General features: G+C 49.5%; 5 protein-coding genes across 5 annotated transcripts; 1 reads left to right on the top strand and 4 right to left on the bottom strand.

The window, feature by feature from the left end:
• Positions 1-67: 67 nt before the first annotated feature.
• Positions 68-1,025, top strand: N7466_004801 (putative monosaccharide-P-dolichol utilization protein; the record flags this gene model as incomplete). The annotated part of the gene is made up of 2 exons (XM_057164198.1): positions 68-697; positions 768-1,025. 2 exons carry the CDS (start codon positions 68-70, stop codon positions 1,023-1,025), a joined length of 888 nt encoding a protein of 295 aa, XP_057022879.1.
• Positions 1,026-1,257: 232 nt separating this feature from the next.
• On the bottom strand, positions 1,258-2,083 carry med8 (RNA polymerase II mediator complex subunit MED8; the record flags this gene model as incomplete). Its single annotated transcript, XM_057164199.1, has 2 exons — positions 1,258-1,894; positions 1,959-2,083. 2 exons carry the CDS (start codon positions 2,081-2,083, stop codon positions 1,258-1,260), a joined length of 762 nt encoding a protein of 253 aa, XP_057022880.1.
• Positions 2,084-2,371: 288 nt separating this feature from the next.
• Positions 2,372-3,757, bottom strand: N7466_004803 (uncharacterized protein; the record flags this gene model as incomplete). Its single annotated transcript, XM_057164200.1, has 1 exon — positions 2,372-3,757. One exon carries the CDS (start codon positions 3,755-3,757, stop codon positions 2,372-2,374), a length of 1,386 nt encoding a protein of 461 aa, XP_057022881.1.
• Positions 3,758-7,416: 3,659 nt separating this feature from the next.
• N7466_004804 (uncharacterized protein) lies at positions 7,417-8,629 on the bottom strand (the record flags this gene model as incomplete). Its single annotated transcript, XM_057164201.1, has 3 exons — positions 7,417-7,982; positions 8,048-8,287; positions 8,341-8,629. The coding sequence occupies 3 exons, from the start codon at positions 8,627-8,629 to the stop codon at positions 7,417-7,419; spliced, it is 1,095 nt and encodes a 364-aa protein (XP_057022882.1).
• Positions 8,630-9,742: 1,113 nt separating this feature from the next.
• On the bottom strand, positions 9,743-10,669 carry N7466_004805 (uncharacterized protein; the record flags this gene model as incomplete). Its single annotated transcript, XM_057164202.1, has 1 exon — positions 9,743-10,669. One exon carries the CDS (start codon positions 10,667-10,669, stop codon positions 9,743-9,745), a length of 927 nt encoding a protein of 308 aa, XP_057022883.1.
• Positions 10,670-13,103: the final 2,434 nt, after the last annotated feature.

Below are 13,103 nucleotides of genomic sequence, written 5' to 3' on the forward strand. Positions count from 1 at the left end.
CCGCGGAATGTCAACACTGACATTTTTATCCTGTTCACACACGTTGTCCTCTATACCCACTCACACTATGGATACCCTAAGCAAATCAGTCAACCTGGAGCCCATCCTGGAGCTCCTGCGCCAAATAATTCAGCTGGTGCCCGAACCTATCCACAACCTCATCATCTCGCTGATCGGCGCGTCCTGCCACCGTACCCTTCTCCTCGATCTCGATCTCACCGGAGATCCCGCCTGTACATCGCTCGCCATCTCCAAGGCACTTGGTCTGGCAATCGTTGGTGCCAGTGCGGTGGTCAAGCTTCCTCAGATCATTAAGCTGATCAACTCGCGCTCCTCCGCCGGTGTCTCTGCCGTTTCGTACGCCCTGGAAACTGCCAGTCTGCTCATCACCCTCGCCTACGGTGTGCGCAACCAGTTCCCCTTCACCACATATGGCGAGTCGGCTCTCATTGCCATCCAGGATGTTGCTGTCAGCGTCCTGGTCTTGACCTTCGCTGGACGCTCGGCCGCCGCCGCGACCTTTGTCGCCGTTGTCGCGGCTAGTGTCTATGCGCTGCTTTTCGATCAGACTCTGGTCGATGCGCAGACCATGTCTTACCTGCAGGCCGGTGCGGGTGCTTTGAGTGTTGCGAGCAAGGCTCCTCAGATCTATACCATCTGGCGTGAGGGTGGAACTGGACAGCTGAGCGCTTTCGCGGTACGTTATGCAACGAGGCTTAACTTTTTTTTTTGGATCATCAAACTAACGTTTTTCTTTTTCGTTGCAGATCTTCAACTACCTCGTTGGCTCCCTATCCCGTATCTTCACCACTCTCCAGGAAGTCGACGACAAGTTGATTCTTTATGGCTTCATCTCGGGCTTCACCCTGAATGTGATCCTCGCTGCCCAGATGGTCTACTACTGGAACAGCCCGGTGCCCAAGAAGAAGGTGCCCCGCAAGTCCGCGGACAAGGCTGTCTCAGCCCAAAGCACTGCGGTGCCTAAGTCAAGCTCCAAGTCGCCCACTACCCGACGACGCGGCTAGAAGATTTGCTTAACAATTTTCATGCACTTCATTTGACAAAATTCGTTGTAATTCGTTTAATAATACAATTTCGATTTCAGGCTTCATGCATTTACCCATGAAACCAAAACCAAGTTCTATCCACCATTTAATCCCCATGTATCTGCTATCTACAAATGGATGGCACGGGAATCTCTTTCGTAGATCGTATAGAAAATAACCATAATATGGAAGCGACCATCCCAGAGCACACCTACGGCATCCGCCCAGTAGTCATGTATCTCAAGATATCCCCAAGAGGCACCACGGGCTCAACAGCATGTGCATGATGAACCGCAATATCAAACTCCAACCCAGACCCACCCCCAGACTTCCGATGAACCCCCACAACCTCCATCTCATCCTCCCCTTCCTCATCCTCGTCCTCCTCATCCGACTCCCCCTCATCGTCCTCCAACTCCCTCTTCAACCCCGTAACAACCTCCCGAATACCCCCTGGCCCCTCGCGCTCCTCAAGCGTGAAATTCCCTCCCCAGTTCCTGCGCCGCGCTTCCTGATTCGCTTCAAACGGCGCCCACTCCCAAAGCTCGCTCAGTTCCGCCTCGCTAAGCGGTTTGCTCCCATCCGCGGATGCTGTCAGGGCCAGGCCTGGCCCTGACCCTTGCGCGGGATCTGAACCTGCGATCCGGCCGCGCGCAACCCAGTCTTCGACGCGGGGATCGAGTTTTGTGCGGAGGAGTTGCTCGAGGGTGTTTGCTTGCGTGCGGCCTGGGTACTCGGGGCCTGGGTAGGCTACTAGTGTTGAGAGGAGGTCGCGGTGGTCGGAGAGGTGTTCGGAGACGCTGATGAGGTTATTGGAGATGATGCTTGCTTGGGATTGGAGGGAGGACCTGAGATCGGGATCAGTTAGCTTGGGTGGGAGGTTGTGGTGGAGGGGTTGGTTTTGCGCGTTACCATTGCGGGAGAGGGTCGCTTTGGTTTAGGCTTGCGATTAGGGAGCCCAGGGAGCGAGTCAGTTGGACGAGGCGTTGGCGGGATTGTTCCAGGACTTTTATTTGTTCTTGGTTGAGGGCTGACATTGTTGAGGTTTTTGTGATTTGGAGAGATTGAGGTTGTTTCATGTAGGTCTCATGGAGTCATGGAATAGAGTTGGGGTTTCCGACGAGGAGCTTTCAGTGGGTCCACTCTGGAGCTTGAACTCATACTTCTCTAGGACTCTTCAAATGTTTTCTCAATCCAATATATTCAACGTTCACTTTCTAGATTCATTATTCTCGGTCTTTCTTCTTTCCTCCTCCCAATACGGAAAGTAATACGAAATAAGTTGAGTTATGCAGAACATTCGAATTAAATAACAAATTGTGACTTCAAATTTGCTCGTGGTACAATGTCTTGTTATCCACAATACTGACCATTGCCTCTTCGCCAAACGCAATTCTTGCCTTCATATCTTTAAATCCCACACCCCCAAATCGAACACGCTCATCTTGAAGTAATTTCGCTCGATCTTTTGAATCGAGCTCTCCTTGGTAAGCCGGAGGCGTGTATTCATTGTTATATGTCAGGCCCATAACCGGATCAAACACATTGGGAATTCTTGTACTAGCTCTGAGACAAAGACTGAAAAGTCCCAGTGAGCCAATCACCGCCACAGATCCAGCAAGTGCGCCTATCCACCCATAACGTGGTCGGTATACTTCGGTATGGCTTGTCACCGTAGCATTGGTAGATGCTGCCATAAATGGGGCCTGCCCCATCGCGGGAAACCCCCCGTCGAAGGCAGATGCTATCGTTAAGTTGTATGTTTTCCACATTATGGCCATTCCATCTGCGGGAATATAATCTGGGCCGTAGATGCTCATATTAGACGGAAAGTTGCCAGCGAAGCACGAGGGACACGTAAAAACCTGGAGGGCCGTGTTCAGTAGCATTGATGCCCTTGTGGCAAAAACATCATTGCCGATGGTGGAAAGATTGAAGTATGAGCCCTCCATAATCAACATATCAGTTGATGGAGCTGGAATAGCGGTTGAATTTTGAATAAACAACTCAGACGTGCTTGCTCCTTCCGAGATGGATGGGTCGTCTCCCACTCCAGCCTGTCCTGGCACACTAGATTTTGAAATCAGATCCAAAGCAAAGCCACCCCAATCGTCGAAGCTAGTATAATTTCCACTGCGGTGGTCCGTTCTTGATGATCGAATCTTGGTAGCATTGCATTCATTACCAGCGCATTCGATCTGCGTTTCCACATGCTGCTGGGTGACCTGACAGGTGGTTTGCAGGAACCCTACAAGGTCACTTTTAAAGACTGAGGAGTTGAATACGATCGAACGTGGCCTGGTCATAGATGGGTCCGCCAGTTGTGCGGCTGTAAGCCCGGGGAAAGGGGGCCCGAGAAAAGCAGCAGTTCGGTTATATGCACCTGTAGCACAAATCAGGCCACAGTCCGGACAGGTGACACTCAGTCCACCCCTGTTTCCCACACTAGCAGACATAAACTGCCCTTCTGAGCAGGCAAGCTCCACGTAGGAGGTCTCCACAGTGAATTCGACATCCTCCTTGTCAAGGTTGGCGAGGCCAACAATAGCAATACCGGAAAGTGATGAGTATCGCTCAGGACTGGCAGTTCCGTTAGGCACTTGAAACCATCCATCAGAGTCTGCTTCAGAGGAACTGGGGTCTGGAAGCCGCGGTATTTTCACATTCCCCCATTGGTCTCTCGGTCCTTGTTTCGTGTCCGAACCTTGCATCAAGGCTGCCAAGTACGTATCTCTCGTGGATAAGGGGTACTGGAATTCGTTCTGATCACACACCCAGTTATTTGGAAAGAGGTTTCCCACGGGGCCACTATCCAAGTAGCGAATAGTCCGATGAGATGTACTAGCAGAGTCTGAGTGCTGCACGAGTCTCAGAGTGCTTTGACTCCCCACTGGAGATAAGGCGCATATGACAAAAAGGATCCATATCAGAGGTTTTCTCCAATAGGTGAACACATTCTTGAGTGGATCTGTTATTGAGTTCGTGTTCATCAAATTCCATAGAGACTTGGAGATTGTCAGAAATCCGGTACCACAACCTTGGAAGTAACATTTCAAGGGTAGGCACTTACCTGTAGGGTTGTGCCCTTTTGAGCCTTGAATCTGCCAATGGTCTGGAGAGCCTCAGGAATAATACCCGCAGAAACAAGTGTATATACAGTAGAGCCCTGTATTGATAAATGGCAAGTTAGTAATGGCTTCAAATGTTGAGGAAGAAGCTCCAAGGGTGTGAAATGACTTGGACTAACATATTTCATTGCTTCTTCTATCCCATTCCCTAGGTCGGTACCCGTGGGATGACCATCCATCCAGATTGCCAGGCCAGCAAGTGCTACTCAAGTGCTCAAGGTTAGTGAGACCAAACCTCGTATGTGACATTTGAATTGATGCCAGTGGGGGATGAAATAAAATACCAAGAAACCCAAGAAGAAGGATGCAGAGAACTATCTGTATAAGAACAGAACATGTTGGGCGACACGATCTTCTGAACTGGTTATATTTGACGTCGTCACTGTCATTTTGATATCCGCCACCATTCTCGTGGGGACGCAGGAGACTTGTCGAAGGAGCGTCTCCATGTGGTTGAGAATGAACACTTAGCCGAGGACTGTTGTTTTGAGATTGCAGCAAAACAACTCGGGGGTTCCTGGTATCCATGGTGCCCACAAGATGGGTGTCAAACACAGATCAAGCTTGATTGTATTTCTACGTTTAGGAAACGCTCAGATGCCTGGCCTATAAATACTGTGGATGCATAGACCCTGCAAAGCGACATGTCCCCTTCGAAGGTTGCTTTCCTACTTTTTTCTCTTTATCTCCAGTTTTTGCTTTTTCCAGTATGAGGCTGAGGCCTCCGGGCCCTGGGGCGATGAACCCATGGACCCCACCCCGTATATGTAGGGTAAATGCAGGGTATCTGCAGCACAGGCAACCTTGGGATACATACATGATTCAGATCCTGCACTGAATCTGGTAAGATCACTTGAGTAGCATATTACATAGGACATATGAAAAGGTTGGTCTTATGGTAAAAAATGGAGGTTACCTATCTCAGGAGTCAGGAACATTCAAGCTTGCACATGTGCCAGGGTCAGGTTCAAGTTATTTGATAATCCAGCACTTGAGACGTTGAATGGACATTCAAGCTAAGTCGAACTTGAAGCTCACATGCAAGCTTGAGAGCCTGATATTCCCAGGCAGATTAACATTTTCCAAGTTTTGCTATACAGCCTCATGTGCCAAGGTGTGTATCTTGGCACACGTGCATGCGGTCCAGTAATACATGTAGCTCTGACCTCGGTTGCTGCATGAACACCTGCCTATTTGGGCATGGCTGCACAGTTCAACTATGTAGCCCCCTTTTTACATGCAACTTGATGCAAATGGGATTGACTTGTGACTTGGGAACATTGCTCGTGTTGTCGGTTGATTTGGCAATATGGAAAGATGCCACATGGGAGGTGAGAATTTGAGGATTTGGTCAGAACCCCGAGGTTCTACTTTAAAGTCGCTATGAGTGATCTCAAGTGCTGGAATTGTGATAAAATGTTTTAGACTATGGAAGTGCCACGGCCCACATGTGCAGTTGACTTTCTGGAGATCGGCAGACGGCCCAGCGCCGAGAACAGCATAAAGTATGGGGCCGTTCGGTACACACCACTTGGAACCTTCCAAGCAGCGGGGTAAATCTACCAGGGTTTGAATGTCATCTAAAGTACTCCAGTCAAAAGAATGTTCAAATCTTAAAATAACATCCCAAAGTTCGTTCAGATATTCCAATCAGTTTGATGCGAGTCATACGAGTCACGGGTCGGTCTAAGCTGCCTAAGCTAGCTAGTGCGGTAAGAACCGACAGTATACCCCGACAGCCAGTTGATATCACGTGACAAAATGATGACTCAGATTCCGGTAAAAGGGGCGCTCAAATCGGCGTCCCAGATAGCCATTCTCGGCGCCCAATTTACCGTCAACTAGCGTTAGGTTGTAATATCCCCAAGTAGCAAGTAAGTACCCTTCTCGAGTACTGCTTATGGTGTGTATGCCCCTGCCAATTGAAAGCCTGGATTTACTACACCGATCGTTACTAAGTAAAAAGATTGAAGTTCACCAATGTTGGTAAGCTCTCTCTGAATCCTGCCCAGAATGTGTTTCCCTTATCCATACATGTAGAGGTTGTGGGTTCTGCGCTATACTGGCACGAAACATTATCTACTAAGTACTAGTGATACGCATTCCTGTCTACTTGAAGTCCAGTCATTGCTGCACCTTCAAATGTTGTGGGCTCTGCTGAAGAAGCCAGTTCTGCGCGAGTTTTCCAACATGAATATCGAGGGTAGTGATAACTTATAAGCAATAGGCCCAGTCAGTACTCAGTAGTAGAGTGCCAAGATTGTAGTGGAGTGGAGCATTTTACATAGCATAGGTATACAGTATACATACTATGTACACACTACAGTCACGGTTGTACTATGAGGCCATCGGCAGAAAAGGTCCAGCACTGAAGCATCTAAGATGAAAAGTAAGCTGGAACCCTCACCTATCTATTTTCAAAATGACTGTAGCCAGCCCGAAGGATCAAGCTCACCCAAAAATAGCCTCCCCGCACCCTTATTGGACCCTGAGCCCCTCAACCTCTTGGCGGTGCGTGCTGAAACCCACCCGCCGACCAATCTAAACAGAGCGTGGCGGACAACCAGGCAAAGATGCACAGATACGAGGGCTGATCGGTGTGAAGAAGGTTTTTGGTTGTGGTTATTTTTGGGAATGTGGTGCCTCTGCGTGCCGTGTTTACTTCAAGCGGTTGTTTTTGTAAGGTTTTATGTTGAGGGGAGGCGGAAGCTTGGTTGGGGATAAATACATGGCTCTTTCCCCTAATTTCTGGAGAATTGTGTGCTACCATGCCTCAATCCCAGGAGCATTGACTTGACAAATGCAGGGTCCAAGCTCCCAAGGAGTGATTCTTCGGATTTTACTTTCACTCAAGTTTTACAAAAGTTCATACTTGGAAAGGAAGTTTCTTCAGGGTATGTCTTTTCCATTTCAGTTCGCTACCTTAAAGGTAAAATATTCAAGGAATGTCTTCCGTCTGTCATCCATCCAAGATGATGGGATATGGTATATTCATTGCACGCAAATCAAAACCAGAAAACCAAAAAAACGCCATGGATGAAGGGTCAGGAAGACCCCAAAAGCCAATCATTATTTATCGCCGTCAATTCAACAACATCATGAACATCAACACCAACTCAACACCAACTTTCGCCAGGAGAATACGAGGATCCACGGGCCAGGCTTATTTTTGCTGATTTAAACATCTCCAACATGTTCACTCTCAAACCTCGAACTGCACAGGTGGGTATAAACAGAGCTCATTACATAGGATGCTTTTGGTCTGTACCGATGGCATGAGGAGCCAGCTCGGGACCATCGTGAGGCGCGGGGAAATTCATCTCCGCCGCGTGTTGTTGGACATCCTGCTTGTTCTTCTGGATGCCATACATCTCATGGGCCTGACCATATTGCTCATTGAACCCATTGTGTTGCCCATACCCGGCAGCATGCATCTGCGCATACGCCTGGTAATCAGAGTACATTTGCTCCTGACTCCAATCGCCCTGACCCACCTTGGGTGTGCTGATGGTGGTGTCATTGTAGCGGGCAAACAAGTGGTCTTGGTAGCGGTTTTGCCTGTTGCGCTTTCTGCGGTAGCGGATGAAAAAGTAGCAACAGGTTCCGACGCCAAGACAGATAATCACGAACCCGAGAACGGGGACTGTGATCACCAAGCCTAGGTTTACGTGGGAGGAGCTCGAGCCCGGGGTTGTGAGAGACAGGCTGGAGGGGAGGAGAGATTCTGTGAAGATTCTTGTTGGGGAGACGGCGAATTCATCACCGCTGGTTGTGGGGAAGTGGCAGTTGTATCGGACGGCCTCGAGGACTGGAGTTTGATGGTCAGATGCTGGGGGTTTCACTAATCTCGGCTGCCGTCAGATGGGCACTTACAGTTTGCCAGGTAAATCTGGTTGGTTGTGAGGTTATAGCAGAACTCGCAGGTGTTGATCACGTTGTCTGCAAAGGACGTTGTGTCGCACCATGCACTTAACTCGCCCACAACCGGGTCCTCAATGTCGAACTGCACGGCATCTTGGACTGTCCCGCATGCGACTGGACACGGAGACGAAACGTTGGAGATGCTCTCGGGGTATCCGAAAACGCAGGTTGAGACCGCAAATCGCAGGTTATCTGTTCCACGTTAGCGTTGTGAAACCCGAAAGTTCGCAAAAGAAGCAACTTACAAAGTGCCCAGTTCACATCGGTTTCCCCTGTGGTCGCATCCTCATAGGTGCTTTCTAACTCGCAGGTAATACAGTCTTTGAAGTCCTCTCCTTTCGCTGTGCTGTTGAACGCCGTGTCTACACACGAGATCTCGTCCGCGGTGGTGTTGGTAGAAACACCCCATTTATTACAACTGTCCGTACATGAGGAGCCGGATGTAACTCGTAGGCCCAGCCCAGCTGGGACGAGACTGCCCAGCAAGACCACAGCGGTCAATACCGGCTTCCTGGACTGCCAGAGTCCAAGCATGATCGATGAGAAGCAGACAATCCGGCGTAGGAGGCTGTTCCTTCGACCGCCAGAATAATAAACCAGAATCCAAGCGCCCGGTGATGGCGATCAAGGTTTCATGGGAAAGCTGACAGAGAAAGCGCAAGTCGGAGATTGAGCGTATTCGGGAGGAAAAGCTTCTTTTTTCAGTGTCTGAAAGCTTTCACACCAAAGTCGGGGTGTGACGATTGAGTGGAGTCCACCAGTCGGGAAGAGGCTGGCGGCGACGGAGTGATTCCCCATGCAGTGTGAATTTGTTTGGTGGTTGGTCGAAGAACGTGCCTGTCGAATGAAGCACACCCCTCGCAGGGTGACCACTGGGCGCTTAGAGCTCATCGAAGAGAGGCTGGAGGGGGACCACTCATGGGATTAGTTGCAGACCAACGGTTGGTCGCTGGTGCGATATCAACCAATCATAGATATTGAAGGTGATCCACTCGTAAGGTGACGAGTGTGATGAAGATACGTGAGTGATTGGTGGAGCGGCGGCTGTGACTGTGACACGGAGCTGCAGTCTGCATATGCAGCAAACGAACCGAGCGGGTGTTCAACTTGCAAACCCCCTCATCTCTCATCTTTTTGGAAATTTTGACTGGGTCTCGAAAATGAGTCTATCAGCCCCAAGTTCTAACTGAAAAAAAAAAACGAGAGAAAGGAGAGAGAAAAAGGCTCAGCGCCAAGAGACTTACGTACTAGTGAGAGGAGAATACAAGTTTACTGTTTACCCCGGCGGAGTTGTGATAAATAGTTGCCGAATATCTAGTAGGAATAGCGCAATTCTTCCAGGACTCGCTTACAGCTACAAATCAAAAGACCAAGACCAAGAAATCAATTCCAAATAGAAAGAGATGTGTTTAATCAGACAAGAAACTAACAGGACTCGGTGTCCGAGAAAGAAATTAAATTCACATTAATGGGTAGAAGTTGCATTCCCCCAAATGTGCCAAGTATGAGCCCTGGTCCCTGGAGGGTTATCGAAAACAAAGTTGAAAATTGCCGCCCACGCAAAGAAGAATAAAAACAAAATGCCAATCTTTTCTAAGTAAAATAAAGGAATGAAATAAAAATATGAAAAATCTGTAGACAATCGAATCAACCAAAAAGGTCATCATAGGATGGTACCATCTCTTGTCGAGTCGGAGGGGTAGGTTCGGGCTCTCGGGTCTTTCGACGAGGGACTGGCGGTCGCTTCTCTGCTTGTGCCATTTTCATGGCATGAGAGATAGCCTGTGGTGGATATCTAGGAGTATCCGGAGGGAGAGAAGGCGCAGAGACAGATGATGCTGCGGTATAGCTAGTGCGTCTGGAGCTACCAGCCACGGAGGAAGCTTGTGTGGTTGAGGATTGTATACTCACTCGGCGCATACGAGATGTGATGGATAGCGCCGGCGATTTTGCAGCGCGATCAAAGGAGTCACAGTCATCGCGGACCACGTGTCGTGGAACAGTATCTTCAGTAGCGCAGCCACGTAGAGCCAAGCATCGACTGTCGCCCAAGGTATCGCGTTCCTCGTCCTCTTCGTCGTCATCTTCGTCGCAAGATTCATCGGCAGCTGGATCATCCATGCTGTCTATGTCTGGGATTTCACGCCTTATATCGTGTTGAGTACCATCTATCCCTAAACCCGGGAATGGCGGTCTCAGAGTCGACGTCTTCACAACGGGACGCCGGATATTTGCATCAAAGTATCCCTTGGGGAAGTTCGACCCTTTTTGTATGGACTCTGGTGGATGGTTTTGTTGGATGGCGTGGGGATTGAAACCATCCCAGTCTTGGTTTTGGAGGGGTTGGAGAGGAGGTGAACCATAATGTCGTGAATGATCTGGTTGGAGATGACGAGGGGGCTCTATAGAAGCATTGGCCACAAATCCTGAAGTTTGGTTCCACTGGTTCCAGGACCCCTCGTTGGGGTAACTGATCGCAGGATCACCCCAGCGATCGTGCAGCTCCGTCGAAAGCCTACGCTTCTTCTTGAACCTCTTCATGAAGCTCGCCATGGCTTTGGAAAATTTGCCCATTAGAGCGCCCACTTGGCAGTCAAAACGGGATTCTTCCTTTTTCTTCTTCTTCGTCAGTGGGAGGACAGACCACTCCCCAAAGCGGCACTCATTTCAGGGCTGATCAGATTCCCCCCACAGGGACTGGTTGAGATTGATTCAAAGAATCACCGACGCAGAGCCAACATCAAAGAATGGGAGAAGAAAGATGATCAAGTAGACATGCGCCCGCATATATTGAAATTATATCAACAACAGAAGTCTCTGACGAAGGACTGGCAAACTCCCGCATGATTTGTTGGCTTATCCAAGAAGAGGGAAGATCTTCCGGAGACCTCACGGCTGGTGTTGGAGGGGGCAGTTTCATCCAGCCAGAGTTGAGGAAATCAGGATTGGGGCCCGACACAGTGGTTCAACCCCTCTGGCGGTGGCTCCCCGGGGCGCCACTTGGGATAGCAACGATGCGGATTCTACAGGCAGCGCAAGAGTTGCCTCAGGTAGCAGCGAGTGAACCGCAAGCGCGAGAAATGACTGGGCGAGAGAGACCAACGGGATGTAGTCAAGTGGGAATGCTTCGATGGCTGCAGTACGGGTGCATATAGCCTTGGCTCAAGAGGGGTAAGGGTGGATGTGCCCGCCCCCAAATTTCATCACCCCGGTTCGTCTGATAGCTTGCTCCCTCCTTCCGACAGGAGAAGATTGATGGCGAGTCAAGAGTTAGGTTGCACATACTAGTATGAAATGCACGTTTTCCATCGTCGGCTTGGCGTGGCGCTTGTTTTGGGATCTGCGCCTGCGCAGTATGCCTAGCAGTCCAGAATAGGGAACGAAGATCAGCCTAATGGATACATCTGATCACAGATTGGCCGTTGAAATTTTTCAAGGGGCTTGTCGAGAGGTTGCCTGCTACAACCCAGAACAAAGGGAACCGACGAGGACACACTAGGCTGGGGATATCCCGCCTGACCACTATCACGTCGGGTCATCTTGACGGGTCACTTCGCCGGAAGGAGCTCTGGTAGGAGGAGAAGATTTTGAACCAGCAGGGATTAGAAGAGGGGGTGGACCCCCTTCTCCTCTCTGATCAAAGTTGACAAAAAACCACACTACTATAATGTTTCACTATGGCGTAAGTCTAATCCTTGTCAACAGAGTGGGTTCAGAGAACCCAAAAGTGGAGATTTGCATAGCCAGTGTAAAAGGACGATCTAATAAATTCACCGAGCTTTCACGGGAGCTTAAGGTGATCACTGGTGAGATAGCAAATTGTTGAAATGTTGGTTCGGACTCCGGAGAAACAACAAGGTTGATCGACCCGTCAACCCCCCTTCGGAGCTTAACTAGGCGCCGAGGTCCCCAAGCTCAAATGACCTGAGGTCAACTGGAGAGAAAAAGGGAGAAAAAGGGAAAAAAAGAATGTGGAAGATCGACAAAGGAGGCACAGACCCCCCTGGAGTCTCGATCTTTCAGATGATCAAAGTGGGGAGAAAATCAGTAATTACGAATCCACTCGAGTAAATCATTAGCTCTCCGTAGTCCGTAGTCCGTAGTCCGTAGTCCATACGCAGTGCCAAGTTCCAACCGTACATACGCGCGAACTTACTGCTTTGGTATTAGATAGTCTTGAAAATTGATTTGGAATCAACAAGACAATGTCATTTATAAAATAGGCATAAAAATAAACATGAAATAAACATGAAAAAGGTCCCATTAGAAAGAATTGCTAAAATCCAGCAAGATGATCACCAAAACGCCTCCGCTCCTTCATAACGGTCGTGAACAAGGATCAAAAAAAGCCGTTATAGCCATGCTTTTTAGTAGCCAGAAATTAAAAGATTTCATCACAGAGAAAACGAGGGCCAATAATCCAAAGAAAAAAAGAAAGAGAGAAACATGATTGGCACTCTCTTTCCTTTCCCCTCTTGAAGGCTTGGTTTAACCGAAATTGGTAACTAGCCGCGAAAGAACGGGCTTCTGCCGACGCCGACTTCCTTGGCTATCAGGGCCTGCAGGCATAGGTTCAGAACGACTCCTTTCTCGAACCTCCGACCTCATCACCCGCTGCGGAGCCGAAGCAGCTGGCCGGGATGAAATAGGCATAGCAGTCTGTCGTCTTGCAGACGCCACTGACTCACGCGGTATTCTCGGCGCGGAGTATGGGTCCGGCGCCGGTGGTGGTTGATAGATTGAATGTCGCGGGTTATGATAGTGGACAGCGCTCAAGTGGGAAGATTGTCCCGTCGCGGCCGTGTACGGATAAGCGAGGAGATCGGAGCTTGGAATGGAGTTCGGTCGTATAGGTTGGTATTTTGATGGGTCGTATGTGGGCAGTGGGGGCTGGTCGCAGGAGCTTCGGGGGAGTGGATAGCCATAGCCATAGCCATAGTGGGCCTGGCTTAAGTCCGGAGCAAAAGATGATAGTGGACGGGGATGTGCGGAGCGGGGCCCAGGCGCA

Source organism: Penicillium verhagenii, assembly GCF_028828195.1.
Source record: "Penicillium verhagenii strain IBT 33310 chromosome Unknown utg000005l_segment0_segment0, whole genome shotgun sequence".
NCBI classification, from domain to species: domain Eukaryota; kingdom Fungi; phylum Ascomycota; class Eurotiomycetes; order Eurotiales; family Aspergillaceae; genus Penicillium; species Penicillium verhagenii.